Raw genomic sequence first — 24401 nt, 5'->3', positions numbered from 1 at the left:
TGTATATGCATTTATAATTTGAATAAATGAATGAATGAGTATATGAATTAATGAACGAAAGAACAAATGATCGAAGCTGAAGCTATGAATGAAGACTATAAAATGAGTCATGCCAGGAACTCCCTGCAATAAAACATGGTGATGAGCAATGACTAATGGATTATATGACACACAGCCACAAAACTTCAACATGGAATACATGTATGATCATCACATCAAGACGGTAACGAGTCTGAAAAATATGCTATAACACTAGATTTCATGTTTTATAAGTAATGAGGCACACACACAATATACCTTCAAAAATCATTTCAAAGACGTATTTTTACAATGTAAAATATTCAATTAAGGATTGTCTGTTATTTCTTTTAGGTTCAAAAACTGCGTGAATCAGCATAGCGGATCATACAAGTCTGCCATGCTTTTTTTGTTCATTATTTCATTTAATATAAATAAATTTAAAACATATATATTAATAAAAGCACAAACAAGATCATATTTTATTTTGAATTCTGTTTTGGTTCATGAGCAATAGTGCTCCATAAGACCAATATAAAGTGACATAATCAGATGTGACACTCCTTGACGTCAATTTTACATTAATCTCGAACACTGCATCAGATGTGACACTCCTTGACATCAATTTGACATTAATCTCGAACACGTCATCAGATGTGACGCTCCTTGATGTCAATTTTACATTAATCTCAAACACTGCATCAGATGTGACGCTCCTTGACATCAATTTTACATTAATCTTGAACACGTCATCAGATGTGACACTCCTTGACGTCAAGTTTACATTAATCTCAAACACGGCATCAGATGTGACACTCCTTGATGTCAATTTTACATTAATCTCAAACACATCATCAGATGTGACACTCCTTGACGTCAATTTTACATTAATCTCGAACACGTCATCAGATGTGACACTCCTTGACGTCAATTTTACATTCAACGAGAAATTAACAAATTAATCAATTCATGTTAAAACTCTATATGGTAACATCCAATGATAAGACACATAGCTACATGTAAGTATTTACCATTTTCATCGTTTCCATTAATAAAAGTATAAAACACTTAAACTGTTTTATAAATATTACATCAAAAACATTTCAAGATTTTACAAAAAGAAAAAAATATATATATCTTTCAAAATAATGGATTGGCAGCATTTTAGAAAACAAGGCTAAACTTGGACCTGACAAGCGGTGTTTGACATGTTTCGGAAGCTGTGAGCTCGTTAATATAGATTTTTTGAAAATGATAATTGAAATTCTGGTGTGTTAGTAACATCTTGAACACCTGCCTCCAGCCAGGAGCACGGAATCTCAACGTTTTAATGACATCTTCACATCGCCAGCCTGCCGGGGGCAGCCGGTGCCGCATCCATTACTCATTCACCGCATAATCTCTCAACAGAGCAACAAAAAACACACGGTTATGCTCTCAAACATCAATGAATGTGACCACAATAAAACGAATTACATTTGTAAAATGTTCAGCTCAATAATAATAAAGTATGGTTGTGGAATAATAAAAATGAAACAAAAAACCTCTCACACTTGGATAACTACCCGTACCAGGAAGTAGGACGTGCATTATTAAAGACATACATGTACATACAAGTACAATCTTCGCAAGAAGCAAAATCAAGGCGAGCTGAAGATCACTCTCCTGAAATGGTGCTAGCTAGGCGAGTAATCACATGGAATTTCAAATAAAGTGCGTTATACATTTTATTGCAATTTGCTGCCAACCTAAAACTGCCAGTCTGGCTATCCAGAGACAGGCCCCGGGACAGACATGCTTGAAACTTTAGTGGTATATGAGCATGTAAAAAATATTCGCACTCGCACTCGCCAACTTAAAACTGCCAGTTGAGTGTGGAGGGCAGTGGGAATGATCATTAGCCTTTCCCGACGATGACTGCGTGTAGATGTAGATTTAGACCACATGAATAATTCTGAAATATCATCATACGTATCACTGAACATCACATTACAAAGATACAACAACAGGTCTAAATAAATTAATTTAGATAACACATTTCCTTTTTGTCTAACATGTTCTGTCCATATATATGATGTCCTAACTTTTATGTGTGACAAAAAATTGGTTACGCTAAATTAGATTTGCACAAACTGGATGATCGTTCTTATAATTTTTAGATGTCTGAACAAAATAATCCAGACTAATATTTATTACAAGTCCACGATGCCCGCTTCTCGGTCAATTTAATAATATACTGAACTGTGAACAAAATAGTCTTGACTAATATTTATTACAAGTCTGTGATGCCCGCTTCTCGGTCTCTTTAATAATATACTGAACTGTGAACAAAATAGTCTTGACTAACATTTATTACAAGTCCGCGATGCCTGCTTCTCTGTCTCTTTAAAATAATGAAACTAAAGTTTGTTTTGTTGAATGACACCGCTAGAGCACATTGATTTATTAATCATCGACTACTGGATGTCAAACACTTGGTAATTTTGACATACATGGCAGTCTTAGAAAGGAAACCCGCTACATTTTTCCATTAGTAGCAAGGGATCTTTTATATGCACCATCCCACAGACAGGATAGTACATACCACAGCCATTGATATACCAGTCATGGTGCACTGGCTGGAACGAGAAATAGATCAATGGGCCCATCGACGAGGATTGATCCTAGACCGACCCTGCATCAAGCGAGCACTTTACCACTGGGGTACATCCTGACCCTTATACTAAACCAGGAAAGGTTCAGGCAGGGCTTCTAGATTATGGTAGCCCCACTCCCATGGCTAGTGAATAACTACTACTGCCATGCCAGGCAGGGCTTCAAGATTATGGTAGCCCCACTCCCATGGCTAGTGAATAACTACTACTGCCATGCCAGGCAGGGCTTCTAGATTATGGTAGCCCCACTCCCATGGCTAGTGAATAACTACTACTGCCATGCCAGGCAGGGCTTCTAGATTATGGTAGCCAGTGTTGGGCTAGTAAATAACTACTACTGCCATGACAGACAGGACTTCTAGATTATGGTAGCCCCACTCCCATGGCTAGTGAATTTCAGTGTTGGGCTAGTAAATAACTACTACTGCCATGCCAGGCAGGGCTTCTAGATTATGGTAGCCCCACTCCCATGGCTAGTGAATTTCAGTGTTGGGCTAGTAAATAACTACTACTGCCATGCCAGACAGGACTTCTAGATTATGGTATCCCCACTCCCATGGCTAGTGAATTTCAGTGTTGGGCTAGTAAATAACTACTACTGCCATGCCAGGCAGGGCTTCTAGATTATGGTAGCCCCATTCCCAAGGCTAGTGAATTTCAGTGTTGGGCTAGTAAATAACTACTACTGCCATGCCAGGCAGGGCTTCTAGATTATGGTAGCCCCACTCCCATGGCTAGTGAATTTCAGTGTTGGGCTAGTAAATAACTACTACTGCCATGCCAGGCAGGGCTTCTAGATTATGGTAGCCCCACTCCCATGGCTAGTGAATTTCAGTGTTGGGCTAGTAAATAACTACTACTGCCATGCCCTACGGCTAATGGAAATAAAGAGGTCAAATGATGCAGTTAAGTCTAATTTTGTAAATATGAATATCCTACCCCCACCACCCAATGTTAGTTTTTTAAAGCTCTATCTCCCTCTTTATGTTACATCATATCTGATTAGTACTAGTAACTAGTAAAATTGTATTAACTTAAAGTAAAGTAGGGCTAGTGAATTTTAATCGTGGCTAGTAAAAAATTTAAATCCCTGATCCAATGGCTAGTGGATTTTATAAAAATTCTAGAAGGTTTAGAAGAAGGAATTTAGATGAAAACAGCAGGTGGGTTTTATGCATTTATAGCCAGGAATACCGAAAATATCACTTGATATCGGTATAGGTGTCAATCACCCACAAATATACCAATACCCAACTTGAAATTTCAATACCACCCAGCTCACCAGTTAAATATATTATTCCGTTTACAAGTTCTATAAATCTGACTGGCATGCATGTTTTTAATATAGTTCAGTAGCGGTATAGGATGACAAAACAGTGAAACCTGCTGAAGCAGCTACCTATATTACCCAGCCACCTGTTTTAAGAGGCCACTTTATTATATTACCAATATTACCCAGCCACCTGTTTTAAGAGGCCACTTTATTATACTTCCTTTATTATACAGTGTTTAATACTAGTTTATAATTTTAATTAAGACAGCATCTTTAAATTTATAATACAACAGTACCTATAGCTTGAATTACAAAATCAAGTTGAATTACCACACTAATGACTTTACATTTCTTTAATTGTTTAAACGGAGCATTTCGACATTTCTGGTCAATTGAAAACTGATTAGCAATTACTGTTTAATGTTTTAAAATTGTGTAGTGATCTCTGAAACTTGTGTAGTGATACGCAACAAAATGTTCCCTGGTATACAAGAACAAAAATCTTTGTCACGGTATCGTACACCATTTGCAAGGCAAAGATTTATATATATATACACGTAAGATATACATTGGAGAAGTGAAATCTTCAATTTCGATTATTAACTAATAATGACAGTTAAGCCCAACTAACTGCTTGATTTACAGCGGCGGGCCAAATTTAGTACAAACATTACAGTAATTATACACAAACATCGGACAAGCGGTTGCATGATCAGGTCAATAAATAACTATCATGGCGTATTTTCCATTACAGACCGACTCAAACGTACAGTCATTAAACTGAATAGCTCTGCGTCATGCAAATGAAGCCATTTTATAGACGACTACATCACAGGCCCAGTTAGTCACAAAATTCCACACCATTTGCTAATACGAGTAAAGTAACTAAAAAATATCACTCGTTTCAAGACATGCTATGATGCATCCGTACAAATTTATACAAAGATAAAGTTTGTTTTGTTTAATGACACCACTAGAGCACATTGATTTATTAATCATCGGCTATTGGATGTCAAACATTTGGTAATTTTGGCATATAGTCATAGAGGAAACACACTACATTTTTCCATTAGTAGCAAGGTATCTTTTATATGCACCATCTCACAGACAGGATAGCACATACCACAACCTTTGATATATCAGTCATGGTGCACTGGCTGGAACAAAAAATAGACCAACGGGCTCAGACGTGGATCGATCCTAGAATAATTGCACACCAAGTGAGAGGTTTACCACTGGGCAACATCCCGCCCCCTGAACTTTTAGTCTAGACTCAGATCTCTAATGATGTCAAACTCATGTAATTTGTATGACATTGCCATCATGTTAATCTCAAGACATAATCAGAGGTTTTTAGTCTAGACTTTAAAAGATTTATAAGCATGAATCAGGTAAGATTTTGTTCAGTATTCTGTAGCAATTCGCTATGTAAGTATCTGAGATCGCTACTCAATTCTAAAATGTTATATACCGTATATCGCTGTACATGTATATTAACAATTCGCTATGTAAGTATCTGAGATCGCTACTCAATTCTAAAATGTCATATACTATATATCGCTGTACATGTATATTAGCAATTCGCTATGTAAGTATCTGAGATCGCTACTCAATTCTAAAATGTCATATACCGTATATCGCTGTACATGTATATTAGCAATTCGCTATGTAAGTATCTGAGATCGCTACTCAATTCTAAAATGTCATATACCGTATATCGCTGTACATGTATATTAGCAATTCGCTATACAAGTATCTGAGATCGCTACTCAATTCTAAAATGTCATATACCGTATATCGCTGTACATGTATATTAGCAATTCGCTATGTAAGTATCTGAGATCGCTACTCAATTCTAAAATGTCATATACCGTATATCGCTGTACATGTATATTAGCAATTCGCTATGTAAGTATCTGAGATCGCTACTCAATTCTAAAATGTCATATACCGTATATCGCTGTACATGTATATTAGCAATTCGCTATGTAAGTATCTGAGATCGCTACTCAATTCTAAAATGTCATATACCGTATATCACTGTACATGTATATTAGCAGACTGTGGCTAAGCCAACCCCTTAGTTTTACCCTCATTATCGGGTACAAAAAGATTGGTATGATGTATAAGCTGACTCAACTTTTATGTAGTTGAAATGGGCAAACATTTTACAGATCTATATACGTGTACTAGTATCCGATCGAGATAATGTTGGTCTCGTGCAACAGTGAATCATGGGAATTTGTTTTGGTAAACTGATCAAAATACAATGTACAAAAACTATTTTAGTAAAGATTTTAAGATATCTAAAAAAGAATAAAGGTTTATTAAAAAAAATCCCCATATGTGGGATAACACTGTTCTGTTATTTTATTTCTCGAATGAATAGATCGCATGGACATCTCTAGGTGACACAATGTAGTTTTACTTTTATACGGTGGTATAAATATTATTTAACACCCACAATTGATAATTGCAATGATGAACACAACCTATTAGATTTGAAAACCAAATGTCCTCAGAATACCTGTATATGAAGATAACAAACAATTGAGGAGAGTGATTAATTGGTCCCCTAACATTATAAAACCATTTAAGATATTACCATTTTGAGCACTGATATACATCAGGGATGTCAACAGGAAATTTTAAAAAGTCTGAAGTCGATCAAAGTGAGAAAAATAATTCGAGCGTAGCGAGAGAAGAAATCCGGGGGGGGGGGTGGGGGGGTGGCACTATAAGCCCCCCGGGAAATATATTTTTTAATAAGTGCTTCTTGAGTGATACTGAGCCACCTACCAGATAGCTGAAGTGTGTGCCTAGGACAGTGTGCTTAAACCTTAATTGATATAAGCATGAAAATAAGTTGAAATGAAATGAAAATCCCCACATATGGCGAGGTTTGACTTCATTATCATCATCATTACTTGATCTCATTATCTTCATCATTACTTGATCTCATTATCTTCATCATTACTTGATTCATTATCTTCATCATTACTTGATCTCATTATCATCATCATTACTTGATCTCATTATCTTCATCTTTATTTGATCTCATTATCATCATCATTACTTGATCTCATTATCATCATCATTACTTGATCTCATTATCTTCATCATTACTTGATCTCATTATCATCATTACTTGATCTCATTATCTTTATCATTACTTGATCTCATTATCATCATCATTACTTGATCTCATTATCATCATCATTACTTGATCTCATTATCTTCATCATTACTTGATCTCATTATCTTCATCATTACTTGATCTCATTATCTTCATCATTACTTGATCTCATTATCATCATCATTACTTGATCTCATTATCATCATCATTACTTGATCTCATTATCTTCATCATTACTTGATCTCATTATCTTCATCATTACTTGATCTCATTATCATCATCATTACTTGATCTCATTATCATCATCATTACTTGATCTCATTATCATCATCATTACTTGATCTCACACTTATATCCCATTACGGTTCAAGTGCACACCAGCCATTTGGACTCCCAGGACATAGGAGAACGGCTAGAGTCCAAGAGACAAAACCTGATGACACCAGGTGCAATTCTCTCATTAACAATTCAGTGCTGGCTCTGGATGAGCAAAACAATTCGCCAAATTATCTTTAAACATGCAAAACCACAGTTATTTTCAAACAAAATACCAATTATTGCTTGAAATTTGTTCGCCAAATTAAAATAAAATTGGCCAGCTGTTCCTAAAATTGGCAATTGGCGAATTTGGTGAGTGCCAGAGCTAGCCCTGAGGATTAACGGCTAGGAGTTTTTTAAAGTGCAAACTGCTATATGACGACACTATTAGACTAATATTTACCTTCAGCTTTTTCATATATGCTAGTTAATTGTAGAGCTTGCAGTTGTAATTATAAGGGGTGGGATGTAGCCAAGAATAATATATTTAACTGTAGAGCTGGGTGGTATTGAAATTTCAAGTCCGGTATCGGTATTTTTGGAGTGATTTACCTTGGTACTGGTATTGACACCTATACCAATATCAAGTGATATTTTCGGTATACCTGGTTATAAATGCATACCAGAGTTAAAATCCATCTGCTATTTTCATCTAAATTCCTCCTCCTGGACTTTTCATGGTTTAGTGTAAGGGACGGGACGTAGCCCAGTGGTATAGGGCTCACTTGATGCGCGGTTTGTCTAGGAACAATCCCATTGGGCTACTTCTCGTTCCAGCCAGTGCACCACAACTGGTATATTAAAGGCCATGATATGCGCTATCTTGTCTGTTAGATGGTGCATATAAAATATCATTTGTTATTAATAAAAACATGTAGCAAGTTTCTTCTCTAAGACTATATGCCAAATGTTCCAAAAGTTTGACATCCAATAGCCAATGATTAATAAATTAATGTGCTCTAGTGGTGTTGTTAAACAAAACAAACTTTAACTTTGTAATTATAAGTGACAGAAACAGCATAGATTTGTCAAGTTAGGGTTATATTAAAAATAAAAAATCAGTTTGAAAGTCTAGAACTGACAGTTAATAAAATAACAATATTAAATCATGTATATACTAGATCATTTACCAGTGATTGTGTTAGCTGTGATCATGGTAAAACCAAGCACAAACTGAACTTGTCGTAAATCAACACAAATGGTAAGATTATATCTATAGACACTGATATAAACACAGAGTAAACAACATGTGGTAACCTAGTAACCTGACCGACCATTAATTTGATGTTTGTTATTTATCTAATAAAAAGTTTGTTTTGTTTAATGACACCACTAGAGCACATTGATTTATTAATCGTCGGCTACTGGATGTCAAACATTTGGTAATTTTGACAGATAGTTTTAGTGAAATAACCTATTACATTTTTCCATTAGTAGCAAGGGATCTTTACTATGCACCATCCCACAGACAAGATAGCACATACCACATCTTTTGATATACCAGTTGTGATGCACTGGCTGGAAAAAGAAATAGCTCATAGCAACCATGCATTAGGCAAGTGCTTTACCACTGGGCTATATCCCACCCCTTTATCTAACGAGTAAAAGAGTTAACCATACTAAATTGGTGACATGTGTAAAGTCAACATGAAAATCCAAAGTGAACGATTCAGTTTAAGTAATAATGTGCATGACAGAAAGTATCAGTGAGAGTGTTAACAGAAATAACAGAAAGTATCAGTGAGAGTGTTAACAGAAATAACAGAAAGTGAAAGTGTTAACAGAAATAACAGAAAGTATCAGTGAAAGTGTTAACAGAAATAACAGAAAGTATCAGTGAAAGTGTTAATAGAAAGTATCAGTGAAAGTGTTAATAGAAAGTATCAGTGAAAGTGTTAATAGAAAGTATCAGTGAAAGTGTTAACAGGAAATAGCAGTGAAAGTGTTAATAGAAAGTACCAGTGAAAGTGTTAATAGAAAGTATCGGTGATAGGTGTTAATAGAAAGTATCAGTGAGAGTGTTAACAGAAATAACAGAAAGTATCAGTGAAAGTGTTAATAGAAAGTATCAGTGAAAGTGTTAACAGAAAGTACCAGTGAAAGTGTTAACAGGAAATAGCAGTGAAAGTGACAACAGGAAGTAGCAGTGAAAGTGTCAACAAGAAATAGCAGAGAAAGTGTCAACAGTTATTAGCAGTAAAAGTGTCAACAGTAAGTAGCAGAGAAAGTGTCAACAGTAAGTAGCAGAGAAAGTGTCAACAGAAAGTAGCAGTGAAAGTGTCAACAGTAAGTAGCAGTGAAAGTGTCAACAGAAAGTAGCAGTGAAAGTGTCAATAGCAGCAGAGAAAGTGTCAACAGTAAGTAGCAGTGAAAGTGTCAACAGTAAGTAGCAGTGAAAGTGTCAACAGAAAGTAGCAGAGAAAGTGCCAACAGAAAGTATCAGTGAAAGTGTCAACAGTAAGCAGCAGAGAAAGTGTCAATAGTAAGCAGCAGTGAAAGTGTCAACAGAAAGTAGTAGAGAAAGTGTCAACAGAAAGTAGCAGTGAAAGTGTTAACAGTAAGTAGCAGTGAAAGTGTCAACAGTAAGTAGCAGTGAAAGTGTCAACAGTAAGTAGCAGTGAAAGTGTCAACAGTAAGTAGCAGAGAAAGTGTCAACAGTAAGTAGCAGTGAAAGTGTCAACAGTAAGTAGCAGTGAAAGTGTTAACAGGAAGTAGCAGAAAAAGTGTCAACAGTAATTATGATAAGGTGTTATCCAGTCTCTAATAACTTAGATGGAAACTACAGAATGTTTTATTTATTTGAAAGTTGAACATTTCGTGATTGTCTGAACAAAAATAATAAATAAATAAATAAACCAATAATTGGCTATTGGACTTTTCGAAGATAAGACAAAGAATGCAAATTAGAATGACAGATCATGCAATATTCTGAGTGAATATCAAATTACAAATAGCACGAATACACTTTTCATCACATCAGCTCTCCTCACTACACAACAAATATGGGTCGATATATAATTAGACAATGCATGAATACCAGATAACTTATAATAGAAAACATTTTATGTACTTAACAGAAATATGCTTAAATAAAACCATTTAACATGCCTTGAATTTGGCAATAAGATGACATGGTTATTTGGCCTAGACTGATGGTGAATGTTTATAGACAGTATACAGTTACAGCTGTACTATACTGTACTTCTAGTATTGTTCTAAATAAATCATGACAGACCAAAATTAAAAATGTTTTTTTATTACAATGACATATCTAGTGTAGGCAATAACTTTTGTAATACTGTAGTATTGTGTCAACATAAATGTACGAAACATGGGGACAGGGAGAGAGGAGCAACTGCCCCCCCCCCCCCCCCCCCTAGTGCTGGAACAAATCCTCAAATTTGGGTAAAATGTGCTAATCTTCCTGATACCTTTTTACCATGTATTTCCATCATTCTACCTTCAGGATTAGCTGTAATCCATACATGTGTGAAAATGTGCAGTGATTCGTCTCAACCCTTATATAGCTGTTTGGCAGCAATGCTAATATGAATAAATATTGTTATCCAGATTTGGGCATTTTTTTTTAATTCGGGCAAAAAACAGTCTGCCCACCCTCACCCCTACAAAACTGGAAGCCTGTACGCCTATGTGTGTCTCCTCTCTTTGGATCCATTCTAAACTGGGTACATATGACTTTAAATGACTTTCAAATATTAGTGATTTAATTATTATCAGTAGAACTTTAACTGGATCATTATTACTTGTTGTAAGTCCCAGAATAATATTTCCTTTTGTTAGGTTAAGTGTCCTATTTGTTTCCTAATTAATCCATTCATTATATGTGTATTTACAATTTAATCTAATTAATCCATTCATTATGTGTATTTACAATTTAATCTATTTAATCCATTCATTATATGTGTATTTACAATTTAATCTATTTAATCCATTCATTATATGTGTATTTACAATTTAATCTAATTAATCCATTCATTATATGTGTATTTACAATTTAATCTATTTAATCCATTCATTATATGCGTATTTACAATTTAATCTATTTAATCCATTCATTATATGTGTATTTACAATTTAATCTAATTAATCCATTCATTATATGTGTATTTACAATTTAATCTAATTAATCCATTCATTATATGTGTATTTACAATTTAATCTATTTTCCCATATCAGATTACTTTTGGTTTTTATAAAATTTGAATTAAGCAAAATATTATAATGTTTACTTCCTTTTTAATTTAATTTTTAAAATGTATGTCTGGAATAAATGGGTTTGCTTACTTCTTAACTTTTATCATGTGTACTTGACAATGACTTTTTATTGTGTTTATAAAACAATTACATTTCAGAATCAATATTATAAATACATTTTTAAACTAATTTTTTATAAAGTTCCCCTTTTCATCAATATATTTTATTTTCAGTATAAAGCAATGTTTTCCATTTAGAATCTGTAGAACTTTATAATCCTTTTGAGCCATGCAATCTTTTGTGCCATGATATCTTCTTGTATACAAGGTACTTTAATTCTGCTATTTTGGGGTCATTTGTTTTCCTTTCCATATAAATTTTAAAAATTTACATTGTAAATCTTGGATGTCTTTAACTGGCGGATTTGGAATGGATAAAAATAAATGATTTAGTTTAGCTAAGATTAAGGATTTTAAAACAGTATTTTTACCTAAAGGTGTTAGCGTTCTACCTGACCAAATTTTCAATGGAATGGAATTTTTCTGGATAATTAGCTTCAACCATGTTTTCTAAATCTGTATCAAAATTAATACCTAGTAAAGTAAATCTGTGCGTTCATTCAAAATTAATACCTAGTAAAGTAAATCTGTGCGTTCATTCAAAATTAATACCTAGTAAAGTAAATCTGTGCGTTCATTCAAAATTCTATTCTTTATAAATCTTATAAATATGTGTCTTTTTTTGGATCGTATCCAGATTAAAAAATGTTTTATTAATGTTTATTTCTAAGTTTAGCAAAATGTGCATTAAATTTTAATATATTTAGGACTGTATACGGGTTGTTTTTGTTTTTTTAGTTTAGTTTAGTAATATAATCTGCAAATGGAGATAATAAATATTAAGTATTTCCAATTTTAATACTTCTAACATGACACACAGTAACCGCCCAGTAATCTGAAAGACCACTCTCGACTAATTTCCAAGCCTGGTAATATCTGACTGTAGCTAGGAGTGGGGTTTCTGAATATTAGGGTAGGTTTTCTTAGCTTCAATGAAAATTTTATCAGTAATGATTAGCTAAAACAGCATATGAAAAGGAGAACAAAAGAAAGAGAGAGAGATTTTTTTTTTAGATATATAGGGGGAGGGAAGGAAGAAAATGTTTTATTTAACAACGCTCTCAACACATTTTATTTACAATTATATGGTGTCAGACATATGGTTAAGGACCACACAGATATTGAGGGAGGAAACCCGCTGTTGCCACTTCATGAGCTACTTTTCGATTAGCAGCAAGGAGTCTTTTATATGCACCATACCAGACAGGATTGCACATACCACGGCTTTTGTTACACCAGTTGTGGAGCACTGGCTGGAACAAGAAATAGCCCAATGGGACCGACGAGGATCGATCCTAGACCGACCGAGTATCAAGTGAATGCTTTACCATTGGGCTACGTCCCACCCCAGATAGGGGGAAGGAAGGAAAGAGAGAGAAATGGGACAGACAAACATGCAGAAAAAACATGTTGCAGCCACAAAATGTAAATCCTTATCCAAAGAGTAGCACGGAATATTTTATTTGTAATTTCTCATAAACACAGACAGGTCTCTGACAATTGCACGAACAATTAGTTCACTCATGCACCGTTCATTCAATTAAGTCTAATTTGTGCGTAATCCATTTTTCGTTCTCGCAAAAAAAGAAGGAAAAAAAATACATTCAAAATATGTTACACTATCATTTGTCACTGTTCACATAATGATATATTTGTAACGGGTTACGCAAAATGAAATGGGTTACCCGAGTGAAAACATTTGTCTAACCCATATTTGGGTTACACAAACGTTCAATTCTCCAAGGCCTGCATGAGTCAGTTTGTATATTAATCTTTGATGTACCAGTTGTGGGACATTCAGAGAAAGGGAAAAAAAACTCCATTGAATGGATGGATGGATGGATGAATGGACACCCGAACACAACATACACATCAGCTATTGTGTGTCAAACAATATAAAGTATAAGATTCTTAACTTTAAAAATTCAAGTTACATAATTATGTCAAAACAGTGTAAAGAAAGCTGTGAGAAAAATACAATATCAAGTTAAATATCCATTTTGAAATTTTATACAGAAATCTAAATGTTTTTAAATATTTAAAATTAATTATGGGTGGAATTTAAATGATCGACTCTCAGACGACTGCTCTCCTACTGAGCTACATCCAGCCTCAAAGACGATGGAATCTGACAGGAATGGTACATGGGCACCTAAATGTTCCCAGTCATAACAGTGACTCAGCACATGGTGTGGCCTACTGCCTAAAATGTCATAGCTAACTACATTGACACTTCGATCTACGACTGAGGAATTCCACTCTTATAGGAGTGTTCATCTTCTGACATCCTTATCTTGGTGCATGCTTAACAGTGTTCTTTATGACACACATTTCCATTTTCTATTGATCAGGCGATCAGTGTTCTGCAAAGGGCCAGGGAGAAATAATTCGTAACAAAGAAATGTCATCTGTCGTGGCATATGAATTTGGTCCACTTCTCTTGAGTTATTGTACAATGTTACTGGCCTTAGAATGGCGTGTAAAATTGATTTCAGTTGGAGGATGTTTGAAAACATACATGGCTCATCTCCAAGAAGCAGAGTGTGTGAATTCTACAGTGCCATCAACACTGCAAACACCGAATCAATAAATACATTGTACTTAATCTTACACAATATAACACTGGTGTGGATATGTACATGTATGTGTACATCTTGCTTGTTTTGTTTTCTTTTTAAATAAAGGAAACTATTCATTTCTCTGAGAATTTGTTAATTATAAAAAATAATAACTAACTAAAAATGTTCAACAATTAGGTGTTTCAGAGGGCGGTTAATGTACAAAATATTTATGCCGTAGCAGTGCTTGTGGTTTGGAAATTGGTGGGGAGCAAGAATCTGCTTTCCTAACATTATGCAGGTGAGCAAGTGCTCTCAGTATACATTATGTAGGAGAGCAAGTGCTCTCAGTATACAAATTCACAGTCATTTTCAAAAAAGAAATTAACAATATTGGCATGTGATGAAGTGGGCAGTTTTTCACACATACAGAAATTAATTTTGTGCTGGCACATGCGATTGGGAGCAACTGCTTGCATCAAACCATATGGATTGCGCTGAAGGTTCAGCACTTCCACTGGCAGCCGACTTCATGATGTTTATGCATTTTCTGCATAAGTAATTTTGTTGGCATTCTTTCCCTAGCCATGGTATGCAGGACAACTGATGTAAACATCTGACAATTTGTCTGTTTGATGTGACAGGACTCGAAATACAGTAAGATATGACAATACTGTCTGTTTGATGTGACAGGGCTCAAAATACAGTAAGATATGACAATACTGTCTGTTTGATGTGACAGGGCTCGAAATACAGTAAGATATGGCCAAGTGTTATTGTTTTGTTAATTATTAGGCCAAAAGAAATATGGCCCGTTAAAAATAAGACAGCACGGCATATTTGAAGGCTTCTGTATATGTGAAAAATTAGGACCTGTGACATTATTTTATTTACTTAGAGCATTCTGGAATGAATCTAGAACAGAATCATAAGCTGAACAGTAAACAGAAAGATCTATGTGGTATAACACCAATAATTATACCATCATAAAATACATGAGCCACTCTAAAAACAGTGTCAGAATGACCATATGTTTGACGTCCAATAGCCGATGATATGATAAAAAATCAATGTGCTCTAGCGGCGTCGTTAAATAAAACAAACTTTACTTTACTTTCTATTAATATTTGTATTGCATATATTTATTCCACATTAAAATCTTGCTTGTGGTTTGTTTTCCATAATTTGCCAATATCCATTATTATTTTTTGGGCCACCATATTTTTTGGCGAGTTTTGAGCCCTGCCTAAAGGTGAACAAAACATTCCATGATCATCATGTACACTATCTCCAGTCGGCTCTTATCACAAGATTCAATATTCATTTAAACCAACAGAACATATCCAAGATGGACCCTAGAAACCCTTCCTTTTGTCTGTCATAACTGACTATTTACTTCTGACTAAAGTGTGTATCCTCCATGAATTTTAAGTTGCTACATTGTAATTGCATAAAGGTTTGTAAAAAATAATCTGTATTAAAAATGTTACCCATAATACTCAAGTCACGTGAGTATAAAGCGAATTTTTGTGTATGTGACAATTATTTTTCTAGGAATAAACTCTTTAAAAAACAGAAAAAAAACCCAACAGAATGAATGTTTTTTATTAAATCATTAACAGCATGTTGTCCATTTAGTTTAAAAACTTCCTGTATGTGATCCCAGCAATAAGAAAGGTTCAAACAATTCATCTTCAGAACAAATGTAGTAAGTATTTGTCAGAAAAACTGTGAGAACAAACTGATACATTCCCACCAGTTTTTCACAGGTATGTCCAAGCCATGCAGGCAGTTCCACGTACAGCTACATGTAACGGCCAGGTATACCAAATTACTGCCGCGCACATTCAACCAATTTAGGCTTCTTGCCCAGCCTTAATACATGAAAGATGTACATGTAAGATACAAACTCAGTTTACAAAATAGACAAGAATCACGTGAAACCGAAATAACAGGAAATATGATTCAAAGTAATGTAGGAAAGCTCCTAAGAAAATGAGTAATAAAACAACAAAACATGGGCAACATATGCTCCCAGACTTCCCACGGTGTCTTGATGTGGGCATTTAGCTGCTTGTTCTTGCCCAAGACAATCCTGCCAGAATCATAGACATGGGAAACAAATGCTCCCAGACTTCCCAGTGTCTTGCTGTGGGCATTTAGCTGCCTGTTCTTGCCCAACACAATCCTGCCAGAATCATAGACATGGGAAACAAATGCTCCCAGACTTCCCACAGTGTCTTGCTGTGGGCATTTAGCTGCCTGCTTTTGGGAAACACATGCTCCCAGACTTCCCAGTGTCTTGCTGTGGGCATTTAGCTGCCTGTTCTTGCCCAACACAATCCTGCCAGAATCATAGACATGAACCAAACCAATATTGGAAAAACAACGAGAAATCTCATTTTAAAAATCTGATGCGTGCAAGGTTCAAGCTGAATCCTAAAGTTATTAGATGTTTGGTGAATTCAGTTAGAACGTCTGTAGATGATTTCAAAATTCAATTAGCTAAACATCCAAAAATGGTGGTATATATCTACATGTACAATGAGTTTCGAATTAGCTTTTTGGCAAATTAATAATAAAATATATATGCCAAATTCAACTTTAATTCGAAATTCGCGATTCGGTGAATATCTTAAACCCTGAGAATGCATGTCAAACCATATGTTAACTTTCATAAAGTATTTTTGCGTTACAGTACGTACCTTCCTGCCATATTTGCTTGGCTTGGCTCTGGCAAATGACACAATGGCAACGAGTGCCAAAACAATAAACAGTGTCCTCATAATCCTGACGTATTCCAATCTTTCACATCACCATGACAACCTGGAATATATAATACATGTTTCAAAACACTAGTAAATGCTTAATGGTATATATATATATATATGTATTTTTATTTTATTTTATTTTTTATTTTTTTTATTATTATTACTATTAATTTTGCATTACACATTTCAATTTAAAACTTATTCACTCAATATTCCATGTAATATAGCCATGAAAAATTTACTGTGGATTAGTTTATTGCAACAACGATCATTTTTGTTTTAGCCACATACAGCTTGCTACCTGTTTATTGCAACTGTTGATGTTGGTAGCATGTCTAAACTTCTACTTTGCCATTAGATATGATAACAGGGGGCCAACTTGATATGGTTGGTTTGAGTCATGTTGTTTTGTGGGCACACTTTATGGTTCAATAAAATTTGTAGATAACTAATTAAATAAATACACAAATTATTATAACAATACTGGAGAGAGAGAGAGAGAGAGAGAGAGAGAGAGAGAGAGAGAGAGAGAGAGAGAGAGAGAGAGAGAGAGAGAGAGAGAGAGAGAGAGAGAGAGAGAGAGAGAGGGGGGGGGTAGACAACATCAGTACATAGCTCCCCTTGTCTGGCAAAAGTGATAAATCAAAACAAATGTTACTTCAGAGGTCTGTCTGTTTTAAGCTATATGTATATATAGGTAGGTCAGAAATGTGAATGACAAAACCGTAATATACATGATCAGGGCCTTGTCTCTACACAATGCAGAGTACAGTGGGTGGTGTCGTGGTTAAGCCATCAGACTGGCAAGTACAGGATTCGCAGCCTGGTACTGGTTCCCACCCAGGGTGAGTTTTAACGACTCATTGAGTAGGTGTAAGACCACTACACCCTCTTCTCTCTCACTAACCAACTAACACACTGTCATAAACAGACAGCCCAAATAGCTAAGGTGTGTGCCTAGGACAGCTTGCTTGAACCTTAATTGGATATAAGCATGAAAATAAGTTGAAATAAAATACAATAGACATATATATATCTATAAGAGTGCCACTCCTGGAGAGACATTTTCCTGGAGATTTTATCCTTCTTGCACTGCCACAAAGAGGACTACCACTCCCAGACTAGTTTACTAAATCAAAATTAGCACCCAACAGAACTCATTAGAATAAGTTAAGTTGTGATAACATGCACTCATGAATCACTGTCATAACAGTGATATCAGGTGTTCCTGAAAAGTAGAGCATATCCTTCCCCACCAAAGCAAATCAATCAAACCTAAGGTTGTCTGCATGATGCAGTTGCTTGGATACTGTATCTATTGTGCTCCTTGAGTCATAGTGTTGCTGTCAGTGGGTTTCGACCTGGAATGTAGTGCTTTATATATATCTGACTCAAAGGTTGCAGTAACCTGCCGCTCATCAGGTCATTTTTTGTTCACCTGAACTCATTTGTTTTACAGGCTGCTGATGGTGGTTCAACTTCACCACATGACTTTTGTAGACCAGATCTTAGCAAGTCCTTTTAATAGTGCAAGGTAAGCAGCAGACATACTTTACCACCTGACCTCTTAAGACTACTGGGTAGGGTAGATGGTTAAGTTTCCTCTGAACATTGTAGTAGTACATCTTTGCCTAAAATCTATTTTCTCAAATGGCCAAATTATAAACACCCCACTTCTGATGCCAGTGTTGTGAACGCATTCTCTGAAATGGTTAAGTAAAAACATCCCACTTCTGACACCAGTGGCATTAATAAATACTCTGAAGGTTGAAAACCCTATTAATTGTTTTTTCAGATCTTGATTAGTCCTACTTTAAATATTAAAGGGACATTCCTGAGTTTGCTGCAATTTTAAAGATGTTATCAACTAACAGAGACTTTTTAACGATTGTAATTACATATCAAATATATTTTTTCTGCATAAAATATTAGTGGTTGTATAGTAAACATGTTTCCGATTGTTCTAATATTTGTACTAGTTAAAATTTCATTTTATTTCCTAAATACAAAATTATTTGAAGACAAAATCCAGTTTGGGTTTCTTACAAATATTAAGACGACCAGAAACACAGTGAATATACAGACACTGATATTCTAAAGTTTAATTGTAGAAATATTTTATTAGTCGGAAACATCTTACAATGCAGTAAACTCAGGAATGTCCCTTTAATTCCTTGTATTAAGGTCGACTACAGTCACTTTTCGCAACCTTGTTTTGGCTTCATACACAGTAAATAAATCATATCCAACAGTAATTTTTTGATATGATATATTTGACAAAAGGTACTTTTTATTTCTTTCATCTTTTAAAACTTAAAATTAATATTTTGTCCAGAATTATAAAAAATAACAAAATACCAACCTGCAAACAACGTTGTTCGCTTGTTAATATTATAGAAATTTGACAGGGGTCAAGGTTAGTAGACCATTTTTTATTTTAATGTGGCGAAGCACTGTAATAATATAGCTAATTTTGAATTTGAATGACGTCAGTATTCCAATAACGTCACTTTGAATCGCCTTACAATAACCATACACTGGGTACGTGATGTTTCCATTTTAAGAATGCTGGAAAAATTCCAATGCAAATTTGCTATTGAAATTTTTTTGTTTGAACATTACTAATGCATCTGAATGTGTTTGAAGAAAATCTTGTGATTAAAAAATTGTACCTTTTATAAAATATGGATTTCAAGTGAAATTACGGTAAGATATGCTATATTTATTGTGTACGAACCCAAAACAAGGGTGCAAAAAGTGACTGTCGTCGACCTTAGATGGTCCAAAATCAGTTGTCATCACATTTCACTGGACACAATAATTACAGAAAGTAGGCCATATGAGAAAAAAGGTTCTTGTATCTAGTAGATAATCAGGCCCATAGCCTGGGGGTGTGGGGGGTGACAGGTGCAAACGAAACCCCCCCCCCCTCCCGCGAGAATTGGAGTTCCGCCCAAAAATATTTTTTATTTCCCATGATAAGTATTTTAACGTTTACCCTAACAGATGGTACATGTGTTACACAAATTACATTACCAGTCTATCATGTAAGCAATTATTGTGGCTTGCTATTTTGTCAACTCACAAACTACAACTATCATGGGACAACCTGAGCAAAGAGGAAGGAAGGAAATGTTTTATTTAACGACGCACTCAACTCATTTTATTTACAGTTATATGGCGTCAGACATATGGTTAAGGACCACGCAGATATTGAGAGAGGAAACCCGCTGTCGCCACTTCATAGGCTACTCTTTTCGATTAGCAGCAAGGGATATTTTATATGCACCATCCCACAGAGAGGATAGTACATACAATGGTCTTTGTTACACCAGTTGTGGAACACTAGATGGAATGAGAAATAGCCAAATGGGCCCACCGAAGTGGATCGATCCTAGATCAACCGTGCATCAACCAAATGCTTTACCACTGGGCTACGTCCCACCCACTGCAGCCAAACGATGGACGCTTTTCTTAGGAAAAAGAAACAAGGTATAATATAACTGGTCAATAAAATAAATACTTTTACAAAATATCAAACCGTGTCTGGCATGTGACTGGTACCGGTACCGTAAATATGTTTAACATTTCATTCCATCTCGAATAAAGTCATTGGTGGAACTTTGATTGTAATACCCTTGTCGAACTAATAATCAAGGGGTAGCAACAGACTTAAATATTATTCACGAAAGCGATTCCGATGCTGTTAATACACCAAATAGAAAACAAAAGCTATGCCCAATACCAAAAGTTAAACACATTGATGGGTTGTATTTTCCCACGCGGGCGTTTAATGATTCAATTATTATTTTTCTAGATTCCTGTTTTCACAAACTATGAATCCTTGTCTGTTAATGATAACATTATACTCATCATACAGGAGGGTGGGCAGGCTGAGTTTTGCCCGAATTTAGAGGTTTTTAAAAAAATGCCTGAAACTCTACGTTTATATTCACCATTACACGTTTTACATGGATTACAATTAACGAGTATTAAAGTACAAAATAGAAATGTATTGTTTCACAGTGTAACTAGTTCTGTTCACTTATATGCTGGTCTTATAAAAAAATATGTGTCTAACCCCTTGATCTGCCAAGTCTGTCAATGATTGTATCCATATTTTGAGCGATGGTTATATTGGAGTATGATCGCTCTATATTACGAGTGTGACACTGCTCAGTCGTACCTGGCCCATAATCGAGCACAGGTAGGTGTACGAGATGTACCCATTATGTAACAATACGCACGTTCCATATATTTAGGTTTCTTTTACCCATGCAATATACTCAATTATTACCCATATGGGCTCAAATAGATGGGGTAATATTTTTTCGATCTCTGCACAGTGTGCAGATTCCTTCTACAGCCACTGATAGGCTGGCTTAAAAATCACGATGTTTGGTTGGCTGCTTGCCATGGCAGGAACTTCACTTTCATTCATATAATGTTTCCACTCATACGTTATACGATCTACAAAGATTTACAAAAACAAATGGGACTCATTTGTTTCGTAAACATGAAATGGTATATTTTCATAAGCAGTGGCTTTGGTAATATATAAAAAATAATTATTTTCAAATGCAAATACAGTTGTATTATTTTGTACTGTAAACAATGTTGGCTGTAAAAAGAACACTGTTATGCTATGACATCACTTGCATTACGTCATGGCTGATGGCTTTGCTGTAGACTTCAGAGGAATTTGTACATTAAAAATCAGTTAAAATTGACAATGGGTAATAAAGAGAATAACCATCTCGCTACGAGGAGTTACGAATTATATGTCCCTCGTGAATAAATGTTGTAAAACCCTCGCCAAAGGCTCGGGTTTACAACATTCATTCACGAGGGACAGATAATTCATAATTCCTCATCAATGTTAACAGTTTTACAGTAGACTAATGTAACAAGACAATGTGTCACACATTTAATGTAGTTAAAGTTTACTGCTGTTCTTGTACGCGCTACGACCTCAAAATACCTCAAATAAAATATTAAAAACCCATCACAAATAGTTCCAGAATGCACCTCTGAGCATCTACATTTAAAAACTTTCCGAGGAAGCATGGCCCCGAAAACCCCCCATGACATTTCGGCACCCATGATATAAATTTAGTTCCACCCAATATCTAAAGGCACCTTCCCCCCCCCCCTCCCCCCGCAAATATGGCTGGCTAGGGCCTGATAATCTGTGATAGCAGATATATAAAATGTGTTGGCAACAACAAACAAAATTGACACCGACAGTCTGCGAATAAACATCGTTTTAGGGAGGAGGGTGGGGGGGTTCTAACTGTATGCAACGATTTTTATTTTCCAAAAACAGTTTCATAATTCAGTCCGTTAAGTGGCAAGGCTACATTTTGTGCTTATGTCATCAATATATTCTTTACAGTTACTTCCATTATTATCTTTCACTGTATCCCATTCTCATGGTAACTGCCATTGCTTTACCAGTGAAATCTGTGTAGTATTATAGTAGTATAATATAAGCCAATCTGCCGAATGTTTTAATTTGGGACTATCAATAAAGAAGATGAATTAAAAATAATAAGTGAATTGAATATCCGAATATCGACTGCACTGCCAATAGGCAAAGCGCTCAATCCAAATCATAAAGACAAAGCAAAACTATGCTATATCAAGTTGACAGCATTTATATTCATCGTGTAACTCAGAGTAATTTAGACAGAAACGTCAAATGTATGAAAGCATAAACAAAACTTACACCCGGCTCATTCCGTTGTCTCTGCAAAATATGGCGCACCGACCAGTCTATGATAGGGGAGATAATCCGACCGATCCAACAGAGGGGGAAAAAATGAGAGAATCAATATTTTATTCTTGTATCATCTGAAAAAGGCAAAAATCTTTCAAGACGCGTTATCTTGATATTTATTACTCTGTTATTAATTTGTATAAATACTTACAGTGGTATTACTAAAAATAATGTTCTTATCAGAGAAGGTTTTGTTGGAAAGCTAAATAACTAACAACAATCCCCTTACATAAATGAGTCAGACCCTTTGTGAAGACGATAGACAACACGGAATAATCGATAGTTTGGAATTAATAATTTATAAGACTATAATGGGGAAAATGGAATTATTCGCTCATCTAAACACGTTCTCGCTCAAAGTTAAGAATAGATGGACTAAAACGAAATAAAAACCTCCTGAAATATAGACCTATATGACCAAGAGACGTTTTAATAATTAATTAACAGTAGGCACGTGATTGAGCATCAAAAGACTCACAAGAAAATCAATATTGAACAAAACACACCTGTATGGTAACGGTACATTTTTATTGCGATATATATATATATATATATATATATATATCAATACTCTGAAGGTTGAAAACCCTATTATACACACACACACACACACACACACACACACATGTATATGTGTGTGTATATATATATATATATATATATATATATATATATATACATACACACACACACACAAACACACACACACACACACACACACAAAGGCGTAGCGCACAGTACGCATATGTGCATAATGCGGAAAAAAAAAATATCCGGGAATAGGTCATTGTTCCGGATCAGACCACTGGCTATCCAGAGGGGGACAGACATGCTCGAAACTCTAGTGGTATATGAGCATGTAAAAAATATTGGACTTGGACTTGGGAATAGGTCGAGGCTGTCTGTACCTAATTGTTCTATAAAATATCCTCTTAAAATTGACTCGGAAAAAGATAGAAAAATTGCCTCATTAAAGGCTCGGGATGCATCTATATACAGGCGTCCTGAGTTTCAAAATGTTCACGGGAGGGAGGCCCCCGAAACACACACACACACACACACACACACACACACACACACACACACACACACACACACACACACCACCACCACCACCACCACCACCACCCACCCACCCCCGCCCGCTAATTTTGTTCTGGCTACGATCTCTATATATTATATATATATATATATATATATATATATATATATATATAGTAATATATTTGTTATCACTATTGGACATAAAGTGCTCAACACAATGTTAGTGGAGCAGGTACACTAAATTTTTAGTATTCACTAATAACTCATTACTCGGAGTTTCAGGCTCCTCGCCTTCATCAGATGAGTGTTTATAATTGTGACAGTTAAGGTGACGTCACGCTGTGTGTACGCGGCGGTGCGCTCCTGACGTCATGACACGTCAGTCGTGAAACTCTCGGCTTGTTGCTGTGGCGGCATTTTGATATGAGTTCTGTCCTTTTGTTGAGTAGCTTGTCTCCTTTTTCAAATAAAAAAGCTACTCAACAAAAGGACAGAACTCATATCAAAATGCCGCCA

General features: G+C 35.4%; 1 protein-coding gene across 1 annotated transcript in view; it reads right to left on the bottom strand.

Moving 5' to 3' along the window:
• Positions 1 to 22915, bottom strand: part of LOC121378659 — a 110022-nt gene extending 87107 nt beyond the window's left edge. The window contains exons 1-2 of the mRNA XM_041506936.1: positions 22791 to 22915; positions 16997 to 17117 (exon numbers count right to left, since the gene is read on the bottom strand). Of these exons, the coding sequence (XP_041362870.1) occupies positions 16997 to 17077 (81 nt within the window). The 5' untranslated portion in view covers positions 17078 to 17117; positions 22791 to 22915. The remainder of the gene's footprint in view (positions 1 to 16996; positions 17118 to 22790) is intronic.
• Between the last annotated feature and the right edge of the window lie 1486 nt (positions 22916 to 24401).

This window comes from Gigantopelta aegis, chromosome 8 (genome assembly GCF_016097555.1).
Source record: "Gigantopelta aegis isolate Gae_Host chromosome 8, Gae_host_genome, whole genome shotgun sequence".
NCBI lineage: Eukaryota > Metazoa > Mollusca > Gastropoda > Neomphalida > Peltospiridae > Gigantopelta > Gigantopelta aegis.
Note: the sequence above shows the minus strand (reverse complement) of the source record. Positions and strands in the feature narration are given on the sequence as shown.